At 34.4% G+C, this 15,027-nt stretch overlaps 1 protein-coding gene across 4 annotated transcripts in view; it reads left to right on the top strand.

Moving 5' to 3' along the window:
* Positions 1-10,211, top strand: part of DNAJB14 (DnaJ heat shock protein family (Hsp40) member B14) — a 38,057-nt gene extending 27,846 nt beyond the window's left edge. For all 4 annotated transcript variants that reach the window (XM_060115443.1, XM_060115444.1, XM_060115442.1 and 1 more), the window contains 3 exons: positions 175-284; positions 1,136-1,308; positions 5,358-10,211. In XM_060115443.1, the coding sequence (XP_059971426.1) occupies positions 175-284; positions 1,136-1,308; positions 5,358-5,482 (408 nt within the window). In that variant the 3' untranslated portion in view covers positions 5,483-10,211. The remainder of the gene's footprint in view (positions 1-174; positions 285-1,135; positions 1,309-5,357) is intronic.
* Positions 10,212-15,027: the final 4,816 nt, after the last annotated feature.

Here is a 15,027-nt window from a genome sequence, read left to right as displayed (position 1 = left end):
AAAGTTGTATTTTTAAGAATCACCCCAGGAAGTTGGTATGATCAGGCAGATTTGGAAGCACTGAACCGATGATCTCAAATGTCCTTTCTTCCTCTAAAAATGTTTGACAATTGTTGGATTATTGACAACTAAAGTTATATTACAATTTGTTATTCTTTGGTGATTTTTTTGTAGGGAGGTTTTTCTGTGTTTATCCAGCTGATGCCCATTATTGTATTGATCCTCGTGTCATTATTAAGCCAATTGATGGTCTCTAATCCTCCTTATTCCTTATATCCCAGATCGTAAGTAGCTCAGTGAAGTTTTACAAAAAAAGAACTGTTGTTTCATACCTAACTAACTTTAAAGGGCCTTGTGGTCTTTTAAACTTTTAAGTGCCAAATATTCTATTACTACCTGTGTACCTGATTTTAAAATGTCTAATTTTAAAGGTAGTTTACTTAAACAATAAGTTTGTATTATGTTAGTTTACATTTCTGTTCTATTGTGGATAAAGACAGAAGTGTTACGTTCGAACTTGATGGCAATTTAATATAATAGGTAATGTGTTGACATCAAAGACAAAAAACTTTAGAAGACAAAACTACTTTAAAGACAAAAATAGAGTTGTGATTGATCTCACATAGGATTTGTGTCGTTAAAGAGGATATGACTTCACTCTTCTGTTTATAAAATATTGATTAAATAAAAGCAAATATTACTTTTTTGTCATGTGAGGTATTTTTCCACAATATACTTTATATATAAGCGATCAGGACATATAGCAAGTTTAATGCAGCATACCTTCCAAAAAACTTTAGTGTAATACAATGAATATAATGGAAACTTTGTAAAATCATATTGCTAGTGATTATATAATATTAAAAACAGATTGGTCTAAAAATAAGAAGTGATTTATTTCTTCCAATTAAGATTTTTATTAACTAAAAGTTGAGAGAACTTATAGGAACATAATGTATTAAAATATGATTACTTTTTTATGACATGAATGGTGGTTTTAGGTAATTTGAGATAATATTAAATACTTGATTACCAATATTGACTTTTTAATTATTTTTATTAGCTTGATTTATAGAAGCAGATGAGAATGTACAATTTTAATTAAAAAAATAATGATCAAGCATTTCTTTTACAGTGGATCAGGGCAAACGATTAAAATGCAGACAGAAAACTTGGGTGTCGTTTATTATGTCAACAAAGACTTTAAAAATGAATATAAAGGAATATTATTACAAAAGGTAGAAAAGAGTGTGGAAGAAGATTATGTGACTAATATTCGAAATAATTGCTGGAAAGAAAGACAACAAAGTAAGTTTATCAAATATTTAACATTTAAAGACTTATTCAGAGTCTTTGGAATTGATTACTGTAGATTTCCCTACTCAAGGAATGTTCTAGAATTGCCTGGCACATACTCGGAGCCCAGTACTTAAATGAGACAATATGTTTTAATGTACATGTGGTCTTATAACAATATTTGGCACATGGCAAGAACTTAATAAATGGTATTTATGTTATTGTTCTTAATAAATATTTGATGGAATAAGTAGATAATATAAAATTTCAGTGTATTTAGGATGTTTTCAGTTGTAACATGCAACATTATTTTATGTACCACTAAGAAAGAAAACAATCCTGATATAAACTATGTCATCAGTTTTAATATGTATCCTGTTTCAGAATTAAATTTGAAACTCTTCATCAATTTAGCTTCAACAGGTAACACTTAATGTACAATGAGTTTTGTTGACATTCCACATTCCTTTACTTATTTTGTAGGTAGAGAAGTTCTTGTGAACACTTAATTTGTTTAGCCTCTTCCAGCCTCAGCTTCCTTAATTTAAGCAGTTATATCTATAAAAAGACTATTGACCATAAGAATCTGCTGAGATGCTCCATGTGAACTGTTATAGTTTTTTGTTTTTCTTACTGTTCCAGATAATAATATAGACCATATAGTGTAGACATTGGAATTAAACAGACTAAAGTTGAATCCTAGGTCTGAAATTTTTAGCTGAGTGATTAAGGCCGAATATTCTAACCTCTGTGAATTTATTCCCTTGTGTATACAATGGATGATGATGATGATGAGTGGGTACAGGAAGTAACTATAATTTATATAATGCCTATTTTTTCAGTCATTGTCCCAAGCCCTTTATATATATTAACTCATTTAAGCTCCACAATGACACTGTGAGGCGATTATACCCACTTTACATATGAGGAACCTGAGGCATAGAGAGATTAATTAGTAACTTGCCCAAGGTCATTGAGGTGATCTGTGATTCAAAACCAATTTGCTTTCATAATCTAGGCACTGTGCTTCACAGTCTTCTCTCTAATACCTAACTTCATGGGTTTGTTGTGAAAATTAACTCAGGCAATAGTTGAAGTGTTTCACATGTAATAAATACTCAGAAAATGGGAGCAATTATTATCTCTTATCCACTAGGGAAAATTTGATAAAACATAACCATTGTATACTTCTAAGAGAGTTCTTATCTCTGGCATTGGTTTCTTCATCTATATACTGATAGTTAAGAGGAGAAACCTCCTTGGTTTCTAAGTCTCTGAGTCTGTGAATCAGTATGTTCTCAAAGTGGAGAAGGTTACATAAGACCAGTGGTTTTACATCTGGGAATGATTTGCCCTTGCCTCCCAGGGGACATTTGGTAATGTCTGGAAACTGCGTCAACACGGGGTTGGGGTGGAAGGGATTGCTACTGGCATCTGATGGGTTAAGGCCAGGGATGCTGCCTAACATTCTAGGATGCACAGGACAACCTCCACACCAAGAATTATCTAGCCCCAAATGCCAGTATTGCTGCGGTTGAGAAACCGTGCATTAGCCAAAGGTCTTAAGGGAAGTATTTCCCAAATTTCACTTATTTAATTTTATTTCACCTAATTTTTTGATCTGTAGCACCTTGCACAATTGTTGGTACAACATAGGCAGAGTAAATTTTTGATGGATATATGAACAGTTGGATGAATGATTAATGAATTCATATGAATGAATGTATGAAAGACCTGCTTATTTTGTGCTAAAAGAATGATGAGCACATTAGATATCTCATTTTCAAATACAAGTCCTAGTCCCCAGCCAAATACGGGTGATTTTGGGGTTATGCATACTTACATTCTATTACCTTAAATAAAAATTGGGAATTGACTGCATAAATAGAAACAAAGAAGGAAAGGTATTCATGTTTATGAATGAGTGTAATGTTATGTTTAAAGTGCCTGCTCTGGGACTGCCTTGCAAGATCCTGGCTTCACCAACGCATTACCTAGTTACTTAACCTCTCTAAATCTTAGTTACCTTGTCATTAAAATATGGACCATAACAGATAATATGTGGTAACAATTAGCGTAATGCCTTGTACCCATAAGTGTTCTATATTATTATTTTTTATTATTTTTTTTTTACTCCATCCCTAGCATAAGCCAAGTAGTTTTACTGGCATAATTTAGCTTAATCTTTTAACAATCCGACAAGATCAATATCAATAGGTTCACAAAATGTGAAGAACTGGTCAATCAAGGTGAGGGGTTTTAGAGTGTTTATTGTGGTACTCAACTTGTGTATGTTTGAAATTTTCAATATAAAATTCAACAAATTCAGCACATCTATAGGTCTATAGGTTAGGGGCTTGAATACACTTTTGCCAGGATTTTTCTGTTCTGGAGTCACTTCCAACACTCTCGAATGTCTAGATTGGTAAAATAGGTGTTTCATAAAATACAGTAATTTGAGGTAATGGAAAGAATATCAGGCTAGGAGTTAGAGATTTGGATTGAAATCTAGATTCTGCCATTTACTAGCCTGGTGAACTTTGCTTTATCTACCACACTTGGAAAGAATCATCTGCAAATGGATTTTACACGTGCCTCATTTGTAAATAAAAGGAGGGGAGTGATTTTAATTAATTTGTTAAATCCTAACCTGATTGATCATTTCTGAAAAGCTTTACAAATAAAATACACTCTTATCTATGAGTTTATTTTGAATGTGGTCCTGATTGATGTCCTCTAATTTGGTCACTGTTTTTGGTTACATCTTATCTAAGTGAGCCCACCCTTTAGAAGTGTTAATAAACAGTGAAACGGCTGAGAATAACAGAAAAGTAAGGAATAGTTCCCTGAAGAACGTTTGATTTCTAGTCTCTTTATTTTTCTTTACTAATTCTATCCACATATTGAAGGAAGCGTCAGAAGTACTTATTTGCTGAATATCACTGCTGTGATTGTATAGCAAGCTTTTTTTTCTCTTTTGTGTTCCTTTGGTAAGTTTATTATGTATGTTTTTTTTTTCTTTTTCTTTCTTTTTTTTTTTGTGGTATGGGCCTCTCACTGTTGTGGCCTCTCCCGTTGCGGAGCACAGGCTCCGGACGCGCAGGCTCAGCAGCCATGGCTCACGGGCCCATCCCATGGCTCACGGCACGTGGGATCTTCCCAGACCGGGGCACGAACCCGTGTCCCCTGTATCGGCAGGCGGACTCTCGACCACTGCGCCACCAGGGAAGCCCTATTATATATGTTTTTAATTCAAGCAAACTCAGAACAAGATTGCAAATTTTTCTACTCAGATCTTGGCATAATTAATTAATCTGGAACCTTAATAAAAGGTCACAGCAAAAACAACCACTAGCAGTATTGAATAGCATATGGTATCTTTGGGATAAGAGGTCAAGATAATGCTTTAGAGCAGCAGTATTTAAACCTTTGGGAACAGGAGTGGAGGAGGGAAAGGGTTGATAGGATAGCATCCTTATTTTCTTTTCTAGAGTAGCTCTGTGACTTATTTATTCATTCATTCATTTATTCATTCATTCATTTATGGCTGCGTTGGGTCTTCGTTGCTGCCGGCGGGCTTTCTCTAGTTGCGGGGAGCAGGGCTTACTCTTTGTTGCAGTGCGCGGGTTTCTTCTTGTTGCGGAGCACCGGCTCCAGGCATGCTGGCTTCAGTAGTTGCAGCACTTGGGCTTAGTAGTTGCGGCACGTGGGCCCTAGAGCACGAGGGCTTCAGTAGTTGTGGCACACGGGCTTGGTAATTGTGGTGCACAGGCTTAGTTGCTCTGCAGCACATGGGATCTTCCTGGACCAGGGCTCGAACTTGTGAACCCTACGTTGGCAGGCGGATTCTTAACGACTGCACCACCAGGGAAGTTCCTCTGTGTTTGTTTCACATGGTAGGATTCCAAATGGCTTTTAGGTCTAGTACTTGGATTTCTTTAAAACAAACAAACAGTTAATAGAAATATATTGAAGGACTTATATGAAACATCTTTGAGTTTAAACAACTAGTTGATCTAAATTACTATTTACTTAGAAAAAAAATTTTTTTTTGTTAACAGAAACAGATATGCAGTATGCAGCAAAAGTATACCATGATGAACGACTCCGAAGGAAGGCAGAAGCCTTGAGCATGGACAACTGTAAAGAATTGGAGCGGCTGACCAGTATTTATAAAGGAGGATGAACTGGGATTTTATTTATACCTTTTAGAGTACTGTTTTTTCTGTAAGTAAGTTTAGTTTCATCATGAGAGCTAAAGAAAAAGATTTGGTGTTGGAAACTAAACTGAATAGTTGGTCCCTGAAATCTTGGACTGTTTATGACCTACTGTCTCCTTTAAATAGTAAGAAACTGAAAACTAAAATTAATATTTTAGTTATGCTTCTGCAATTATTTTCACTTTAAAAGCTTATACGATTCCTAAATAAAAATGTCTTGAGAAAGGATTATCACACCTGTAGCAATTTCTGGTTTTAGATTCTCAGTTTTTTTCCCTTGTCATGTAAATATTTATGGAATGATCATTTTCTGTATATACAGGTTATTCCCTTTTTATTTAACTTCTTTTGGTGTTTAGCTCCATGAGACACTTTAAAGTGATGGAATAAATGTTTTATGACAAAATTACATTTTCCTTGTCAGATGTCCAGTGTGTGGAGGTTGCAATGAAACTTTATCAAAAAAGAAAAAACAAAAGTTGTTTAACTTTGTGTAAAATCTTGTAGCATTACCAGCGTAGAGGGAATCAATATTTTTAATATTGCCATTATATTCTAAATTATATATTGAGATAAATGAACTGGTATAAAGTATCAGTTTGCTATTATTTAGTTTTATGAATTGCTAAGCCATGCATAGAAATGAAACGCTATACTGATAGATTTTAAAGAAAATATGAGGAAATGGCTATATAAACAGTAACCAAAAAGGGTCTTCAACAGTAAATTGCAGTTATGTCATTTGCAATTCCAGTAACTAAAAGGCCCCCAAATGTTCATATATATACATCTTTGAAGGCTGCTAAAATTTATGAAGAAAAGGACCTACCAGTTTTACCCCCCATGGAAATTTGCAGTTTCTTCTTAGTGATCAGGATCCTTAGTAAACAGGATCTGAAACTAAATGAGTTCTTAATATTGTCTAAGTAATAGGAAAAATTACTACTGAAATGAAGCTTTGTGCCTTTTAACCTGATTGCCAACTCGTAAACATATAGGTAGATTAACAGCAGACTTACTTGATCAGAGCATGATCTGTTTGGCCATATACAGCAGTGAGCAGAAACATAGCAGTAGGTAGAATAATGATTTATAGCAAGTTATCCTTACAAAAATTTGAGCTAAAATCTATTCACCATTGAGTAATTCAATTAATCCTATAGGAATAAGCTCCTTATAATTAAATCCATAATATAAATTGGAAAAATCAGCTGGAACTTGAAGTTTTTGGTGCCTGTATGTTGGATATGAAACTATTTGATTTCTAGTCTTCTATGTTTTTTTTTTCTTCTATGTTTAACAGTTGTATTTTAATGATTTTGCTTTCATACTCATTTAACAGAACATGAACACATCTTTGGTAGTTTTTTTTTGTGTGAGAGAATGCTAGTTAGAGTGCAGTGTTCTTTTATTTAAAGATTTTTTTCTGAATGTAATTTATATAGCATCTGTTGAATAGAACTTCTGAAATGACCATTCTTTTTTAAATGTTCTCTTGTATCCCCTTTTCCAGGTAAATCAATAGAAATGCTTGATTGAATTAGTTGTTTAACTAAACAGCATACTATCCTAGGAAAACTGGACAGCTTAACCAACTTTCTTTAGAAATTCAACCTTAAAAAGAAAAAATAGCGTGCTTAAAAGAAAATACAATTTAAAATATTTTCTTCGGCTTATAGAATTAGTTTCTGAAAAACAAGGTCATAGCATTCTAATTAACTTTGAAAGTTTATATGCATCAGAAAACATACAAATATGAATGAAAAAAATTTCATCCATTATTTTTCCAGTTTTAATGGGAAATTTACACTATTGTGATTGATGCTTATGTGAATTGAACTCTTGTTGACTGATTCTTTTTCCCTTAATCCTGACTTTAAGGGGATAGGTGAAGTTATCAAGTTAAGTGAAGTTATATATTATGAAGTCATACATGGCTTTTGGACAGAACTATATTTCAGTTGCATTACATTTCATTTCATAAAATGCATTTGATGAAATTTTCAAACAAGTGGGAAATGACCGATCGAGTGCCTGACAATTTAAGCCACATATAAAGTATGCAAGTAAAGGGTAAGTCCTTAATGTCACCTATATCATGGTATAAAGGCCTGTCCAGGTGTCTTAGAATTTTGGGTTAATTCTACAAAGTAAAAAAAATTCTACTGTCTTTTTTTTTTTTTAATCAAAGTGTATGATTTACAGTGTCAGCTATCTTGAGATGTAAGATTTTCACATTTGCTGCTCTTCTAACAAAAATTCCATTTTGCCATCTTATTTTTAGCTACCTGAACTTTCCAATTTAATTTGATAACTTGTCCTCTTCATTTTAATCATTGCCTAAAAGCCCTCAATCTTTGAGTATTGATTTACTAGCTTTTCTAACTGGTATTTTAGAAGTTTGGCAGCAATTATATTTATTAGTGCTTTACATTTTTATCCCTTTTTAAACACATACACAGACATCATTGTCTTTGCGAGGATTTGGGGGCAAGTAAATAGTACCTTTTCTCCTCCTCTTTTAATTCCTTTGTTTTCAAATAGGTGCTAGCCATTTGTAAGTTTTGGAATTTATTGTGATCAAATCTGAGAATTTAATTCTCAACAATGAGAAATAATAAGTGAAAACAATATGTTTTGGGAACAGACTGCATTTGAATGCTTAAATAAGTATTTGTTTCATAATCATTACATTCTTATATATGATAATTACAAAGATTTGGTAGAGAAGAGTAAGCCCTTAAGGTATATATATGCCAGTGCATTAAACCACTTTGCTTTTATGTCAGCTCAGGTGTTATTAGGAACAGGAAGATAGAATTCCAGCCCTTTGCTTTAATTGTACTTTCATGCTTAAGTGTTCTTCCTGTTAAATCTTTAGTTATGCTAGTATGTAAAATTGTTACTGAGAGAAATGGTTAACCTCTTGATTTCCCTTTGTTGATTTGTAATATTTTTAAATGCAGCTGTTATTTAACAGATGTGACATGTTAGTATTACTTAATAATGCATTCTAACATATTTCATTAAAAAAATCTCCCACCTGTGTTAAGGCAGTGAAATATTTCTAGATGTTGGCCTGAGGACCAAATGAGCCGTCTTTTTAGTTAAGTAAGAATTATGTCAAAAGACCAAATGATTCAGAAGGAGAATTTGTGCACTTATTTAGCTTTCCCATAGGAAGCTTGTGTTCAGTATTACTCTTACTATTATCTATCTTCATACTGAGTGAACCAACTGAAAAGGCATTCATAATCTTTTTTCTTAACAGAAAACCTTCTGAAAATGAACAATAAATCTTAATTTTAACCTGTACTAGATAGCTGAAAAACTTTGTCTCTTGGCCATATTGGACTACTGCCTAAAGTCCATAAAATTCTCCATAAACCCATGAAAAAGAAAAGAGAGTAGTCTCACAATAACTTCAAAGTTTTTTTAATTCTAATTTTTAAGTTCAAATAAGCGGGTACAATGAGGATCTTCCATAATTCTTGCACATTCCTTTAATAATCTGGCAGGCAATACAGTCCTCGAATTCAGGCTTCCTCTTCGTTTTATTACTATTAAATAGACAGTTTCGTATAAGTGGAAACATTTTCCCTCAAAACACTAGTTCAAAACATATTCCTTATATTAAGGATTATGTAACCACATTTTTTGTAAATTCCTGTGTGTAACTTTCCTGTTGATATGTGATTCCTTTTCATTTATTTAATTTTATTATCTGCTGGTTTTGGGGCCAATAGATTTGTGAATATTCTGTGGCTGTCTCCATGTATATATGTGTGTGTATATATATATATATATACTTGTATATATATATATATATATATATTTTCCAGCTAATACCTCAAATATGTGATTGTTTAATATATACCACATTATATTTGCACAGAGCAGGGCTTCCATTAGCAGTGGATTTTCTTATTTCTAACTTTGAAAATCAGTCCACAGAATTTCATTGGTGTGGATTCTTTCTGTTGATCTTTTCCATATTTTAACAGAGATTCCTATTATAATGCCCATACTTCAAATATAATTGTATCTTTCTATAGCAATCTGGAAGTATGTAGGGGTAAGAAGTGTTTCTTGTAATGTTTTAGTAAGTTACCATAAAAAATTGGAATTACTCGTTGCCAAGCTGTCTGGTAACTGCATAACAGATGACATCTGGCATGAATGTGAATGTCTCATTCACTTCAGCCCAGGAGTTGGCACATTCTAATCTGATATTCTACTTTGCCATTTAAGAGCACCACTAAAATAATAGAGATTTTTCGATGACATCGGAGTATTTTAAGCATCAATTTAAAAATGAAGTGCTTTGGACTGTATATGGATGGATGACTATATCAATGAGAAGAAAGAAACTCACACATAAATAATATTTTTGTAATTTATTTGTATTAAGAAATGCTTCTTACCTTTTTTGTTTTTTTAATTTTTGGGTTGCTACATAAGACTTTCTTTCCATATGAAGTTTAGATCACGTTTTTTAAAAGCTGCAGGTAATTTTCAAGGTGTGATGGAATTTTAATGGAAGCCTTGTGTAAGTTAAATGAAGTGAAATTGGTAAAGGAGATCTTGCTTTGTCTATAGTGCATTCAAGATTATACAATTAAATTTCAAAATGAAATGTCTGATTTGTAAAATATTTAATGTTATATCAGACTTATATAAAATAAACTTTTCTGTGTGAGAACTCTGTTAAAGAAAATGCATTTGATTTTTAATGAATGTTCTGCTGAATGATTTATGATGAATATTTGTCTTTCAGTCTCTGCAGTTTATCTCAATATATGAATAAAAAGGTCTGTTCTCACTGTAAAGGATTTGTTTTTATCATGTTTTATATTCTTAATATGGCCTTTCCTTCATTCATTCAACCATTCAACAAATATATGAATGTTTGCTATAACCCAGGCAGTAATATGGGAATTAATCACTGAACAAGGCAAAAATCCTTATGAAGTTTACATCTAGCAAGGGAAATAAATGTCAAGTAAATAACTAATTATAATTATGATGAATGCTACAAAGAAGATTACAAGGTACAACAAAAGCATATATCTAGAAGACTTAACCTGCTCTGGGAGGATTAGGGAAGGTTTCTCTGAGGGAGTGAGCTTAAGCTGAAACCCAAAAGATGAGATAAGTAGGAGTGAGGTGAATGCTAGATAAATATTTCAGGCAGAGTGTGCTAAGTTGATAAAGTCATAGAAACTTTACAGAAGTGAAAACAAACTTCTATGATTATGACATAGGAAGCCAGGCTAAGTTAGAGAAATAAAATAAGATAAGGGCCAGATCCCATGAGGCTATATGTAAACCATGATGATTTATGTTCAAAGAAAAACTTTGAGATTTTTAATGAAGGAGTTAACATGATGAGACTTGAGTTTTTAAAATAGCATTTTAGTTGTGCAAAGAAGACTGGAGGGCAAAAGTGAATGTAGGAAATGATAGGAAGTATTGTCAAAGGAGAGATGATCATGGCTTGGACCAGAGTAGGAATATAGTGATTGATTTTGAGATACAGTCAGGATGTAGAATCAAGAGAATTCTTTGATTGATTGGATTTGGGATAAATGGAGGCAGCAATTAAAAACTTTCCAAAAATTTGGCTATGAAAAGCAGTAGAGAAAAGGGGTGGTAGCTGGAAGATGTGGTTTCTGAGAAGGCTTTTGTTTTTTCAATTATTATTTATTACATGAAACCTTACTACTTATTACATGAGAGACCTTACCAATTCTTTTTATTCTGGTGGAAAGGGGCAAGTAGAAAGTGAAAAAATAGAGAAAAAGAAGGATAATAGTATTAAGTACCTGATATTCTAGAGGATGTTGGAGCCACTGCAAAGATGTAATAATTACTTTAGCTAAGAGACACCACCAGCATTCTTTCAGAAAGGAATATATGGGTTATAGCTTGTATTTTCTTAATGAGAGAAGCAGTTTATGGAAAATTAGGGGGTGGAGAGGATGATAAGCAGACACTTCAAAAAGAATGAAGACAATTTGAAGGAATCATTTTCACTGAGTCATCTGACTAGTGAAAAGTAGGATTTCTTTGGGTCCCACATTGGTGACAGAATTTACAATCTGTTAAATTTTGTGTATTTTTTCCAACTTAATCCAGCAGCCTTGGCATAGACATGTACAATACAACTCATTTAGCTCTTCCAAATTTGAGGTTCTGTCAGGCAGGAAAGATGGTAGGGGCATTTAAGATGTTGACAAGTGAGTGGTTTCACTGACTATTAGATGTAAGCCAGAGATCGAGGGAATTAGTGATTTCTGAGGTGACTGCCTAAGTCCAGGGTGTGGTGACCATGGGTGATAGTATAGAAGAGAAAGTTATTGTATAGACCTTATAATTGTATTTTCAATGGGCCAAATCCCAAACCAGAGCCAAAATCAAAATTTGTAAGACATTTTCCAACTTGGCCAGTGTACGTGATAAAATTTTATTTTTGCATGTTGGAGAATCAGCAAGACTTTCCTCCCCATACGAGTTTGAATACCAATAGAATTTTCACACAGACAGCCGAGCCAGCCTAAATCCAGATGATTGATTGATTTTTTGACAGGAAACCAGAATCTAAAAAAAAAAAAAAAAAAAAAATTGAGAGCTCTGCTATAACAGCTAAGAGAAATTTAAGCTAAAGAAAAGCAGAAACAAAGGCTCTAATAAACTCAGAACTTTAACATGTGTATGTTTGTTGACTATATAATGTACTGGTATGCTGTGTACATAGTAGAACAAAATAGCAAATTTGTATAATGAGATAAAAATTTTGTGTGCATATGCATGTATGTGTATACTATCTGTTTCTTTCTGAACTTCAGAGATCATCTGTTAAATCCCACTTTGGAGAACTGACACACGGTGCTGATAATCTTTTAGGTCAGTAAATATTTCCCTTAGTCCTGTACCAACAGCAGTGTTATTGATGGGTAAATGCAAACAGATCAATCTGAGTACATAAGGAGCTCTCCTATTGACATGCCATAATTTGGAAACCACCACACTTGGAAATTAAAAATCTTACTAGATTTTTCAATTTGTAGACATCGTGGTATTTGGAGATCTTGGAAAGCTGTGCTCTCCCTTTTTGCCACTCAAGAGGAAGAAAAATATCAGCAGTATTTTCCAGGTCAACTACCATATAATAATGTCATTAAAATGGATAATTATGGGGCCTCCCTGGTGGCGCAGTGGTTAAGAGTCCGCCTGCCGATGCAGGGGATACGGGTTCGTGCCCCGGTCTGGGAGGATCCCATATGCCGCGGAGCGGCTGGGCCCGTGAGCCATGGCCGCTGGGCCTGCGCATCCGGAGCCTGTGCTCCGCAACGGGGGAGGCCACAACAGTGAGAGGCCCACATACCGCAAAAAAAGAAAAAAAAAAAGGATAATTATGTTAAAATGAAAAGTAGTGCTTCCAGAAATTAGAAGTTCTTGCTAGAGTTCATATTTTTATTTGCCTCCAAACTTGGGGGCAAATGGTGGGGAGGTACGGGTGAAATAAGGAGTTTTAGTTTTAGTCGGGGCCAGGACTAATGGTTTCTTGTAATCACTTTCATTCTACAAATGTTGAAATCAGTACCTACAGAATGCAAGAAACAGAGGCATTGTAGGAAACTGGAAAAAATCTAAACTGTGACCCTTCTTTCTAGAACTTATGGTCTCACTGGGTAAACAAACTAAAACTATGACACATAATTATGCACAAATAAATATCAATCATTCTTGGTAGTATATAGGAGCATTCAAGAGAATGTGATGGATGAGAAGGTGTTATAGGGAAACAAGATTTATATAACTAAGGCAGAAAATGAAGGGGTTTAGAACATGCCACCCTGAAATATGCCAGTTTAGCATATTGATTATTTTGATCTGAAGGCACTAGGAAACAGCAAATGCAGGAAGGGCTCTCTGACCTCCTACTTTCTACTTAAAGGCTTGTCATAAAACTTCCCATGAGAAAGGTGCCCTCCCTCTACCAGGAAGAGAAGAACATTCTTATCACCAGAGATGGAACTGACACTGAAATGGACCTGTGCAAACAAACCTACTAAAATAACCCTTATCTTCCATTAGTTTATCCCATACGTTTAATAGTCACTGTTGTACAATCTACTGCCCCTAGCCCAAGCCCCCTTGTCTGTCTCATCCCCACAATTTATTGTTCTTTGTGTAAAAAGGTATATAAACTTTGGGCCTAACGGCTTTGGGTCTTCATTTTCCTTCTGAAGACTCCCATGTACATGTAAAAATATTCAATGAATTTGTATGATTTTCCTCCTGTTAATCTGTCTGTTAATTTCACTGTTAGACCCAGCCACAAAATCAAAGAAGGTAAAAGGAAGTTTTGCCTCTCCTATGAGAGAAATAAGCATTTCAGATTCGGGAGCCTCCATAACTAGCATGGGAAAATAAGAGTCATTTGGATGGAAGGGTGAGGTAATCAATTCGGCTGGGAGTATAGGATTCACAATAGAGTGCATTTAGAAGTAAAATAAAATGACATGATAGTGCCAGATTAAATACTACATCAACTATTGTCTGCAATGGTATATCACTAAAGATTTTTTGATCAGCAATAATGTACGTTATTTTAGAAAGGTTTAACTGGCCATTGTTACGTGGCTATTGATACGGTTTTGCTGAATGGAATAATGGTTTGAATGAAGAACTGAAAAAATCTAGATGTAAAAAAACATTGTTAAGGAAGAAAAGAACATAAGGAAAGAGAGCAAACATGATACCTCATGGAATCTTGGAACCAACACGGACATAGATCAGGAAACACAGGTTTACTGGAGTTTTTAGAGGCTTTGAGTTAGAACTCACAGACATATGTGTAGAAATATTCAACACCCAACAAGCAGCTGAAAATGTGAACCTAGAACTCAGATGATAAGTGCAGATTTAGGGCTCACATTCTCAGGACACTGTGGAAAGGGAAAAACAGCAGAGGAATCAAAGACAAGCTTTAAATGCCTTCATTTAAGAGGAGGCTAGAGTGGGTGAGGAGCTAAAATAAGTGCAGTGTCCTAGAGGCCAAGAAATGAAAGGAAGGAAAATGAAGTCATCTTCAATGATGTCAGTTGCTATGGAACTGTCAAGTTCACTTGTAATGACAAGGAGGTCATTTGTAACAGCTGGGAGCTTTGTAGTTTACCATTTCATCCTCCTAAGGAAATAAGTATCTTTTCACCACGTCTTGGGCTATGGTTCCTTTTGCACTTCTACTTTCTGGGATTGGAGTTGACAATCAGTCGAAAACAAGTTCCCATAGACCTCATTTTCCTACCACCTACTGTAGGTTTTCCTTAAATGTGCACACAAGCAATGCCCCAAACAACAAGTAATGTAGGCAGTCCTTAAAGGTATAGCCTTCTAAGTCAAGAGCCAATGAAAGAAGGTTGTTCAATGTCTGCATATGTAGAGGCTTGAGGTACACACATAACTCAGATCTCCAGAAAGCTCATGGATCCTCGTTTCAATC

Source organism: Mesoplodon densirostris, chromosome 1 (assembly GCF_025265405.1).
Source record: "Mesoplodon densirostris isolate mMesDen1 chromosome 1, mMesDen1 primary haplotype, whole genome shotgun sequence".
Taxonomy (NCBI): Eukaryota; Metazoa; Chordata; class Mammalia; order Artiodactyla; family Ziphiidae; genus Mesoplodon; species Mesoplodon densirostris.
Note: the sequence above shows the minus strand (reverse complement) of the source record. Positions and strands in the feature narration are given on the sequence as shown.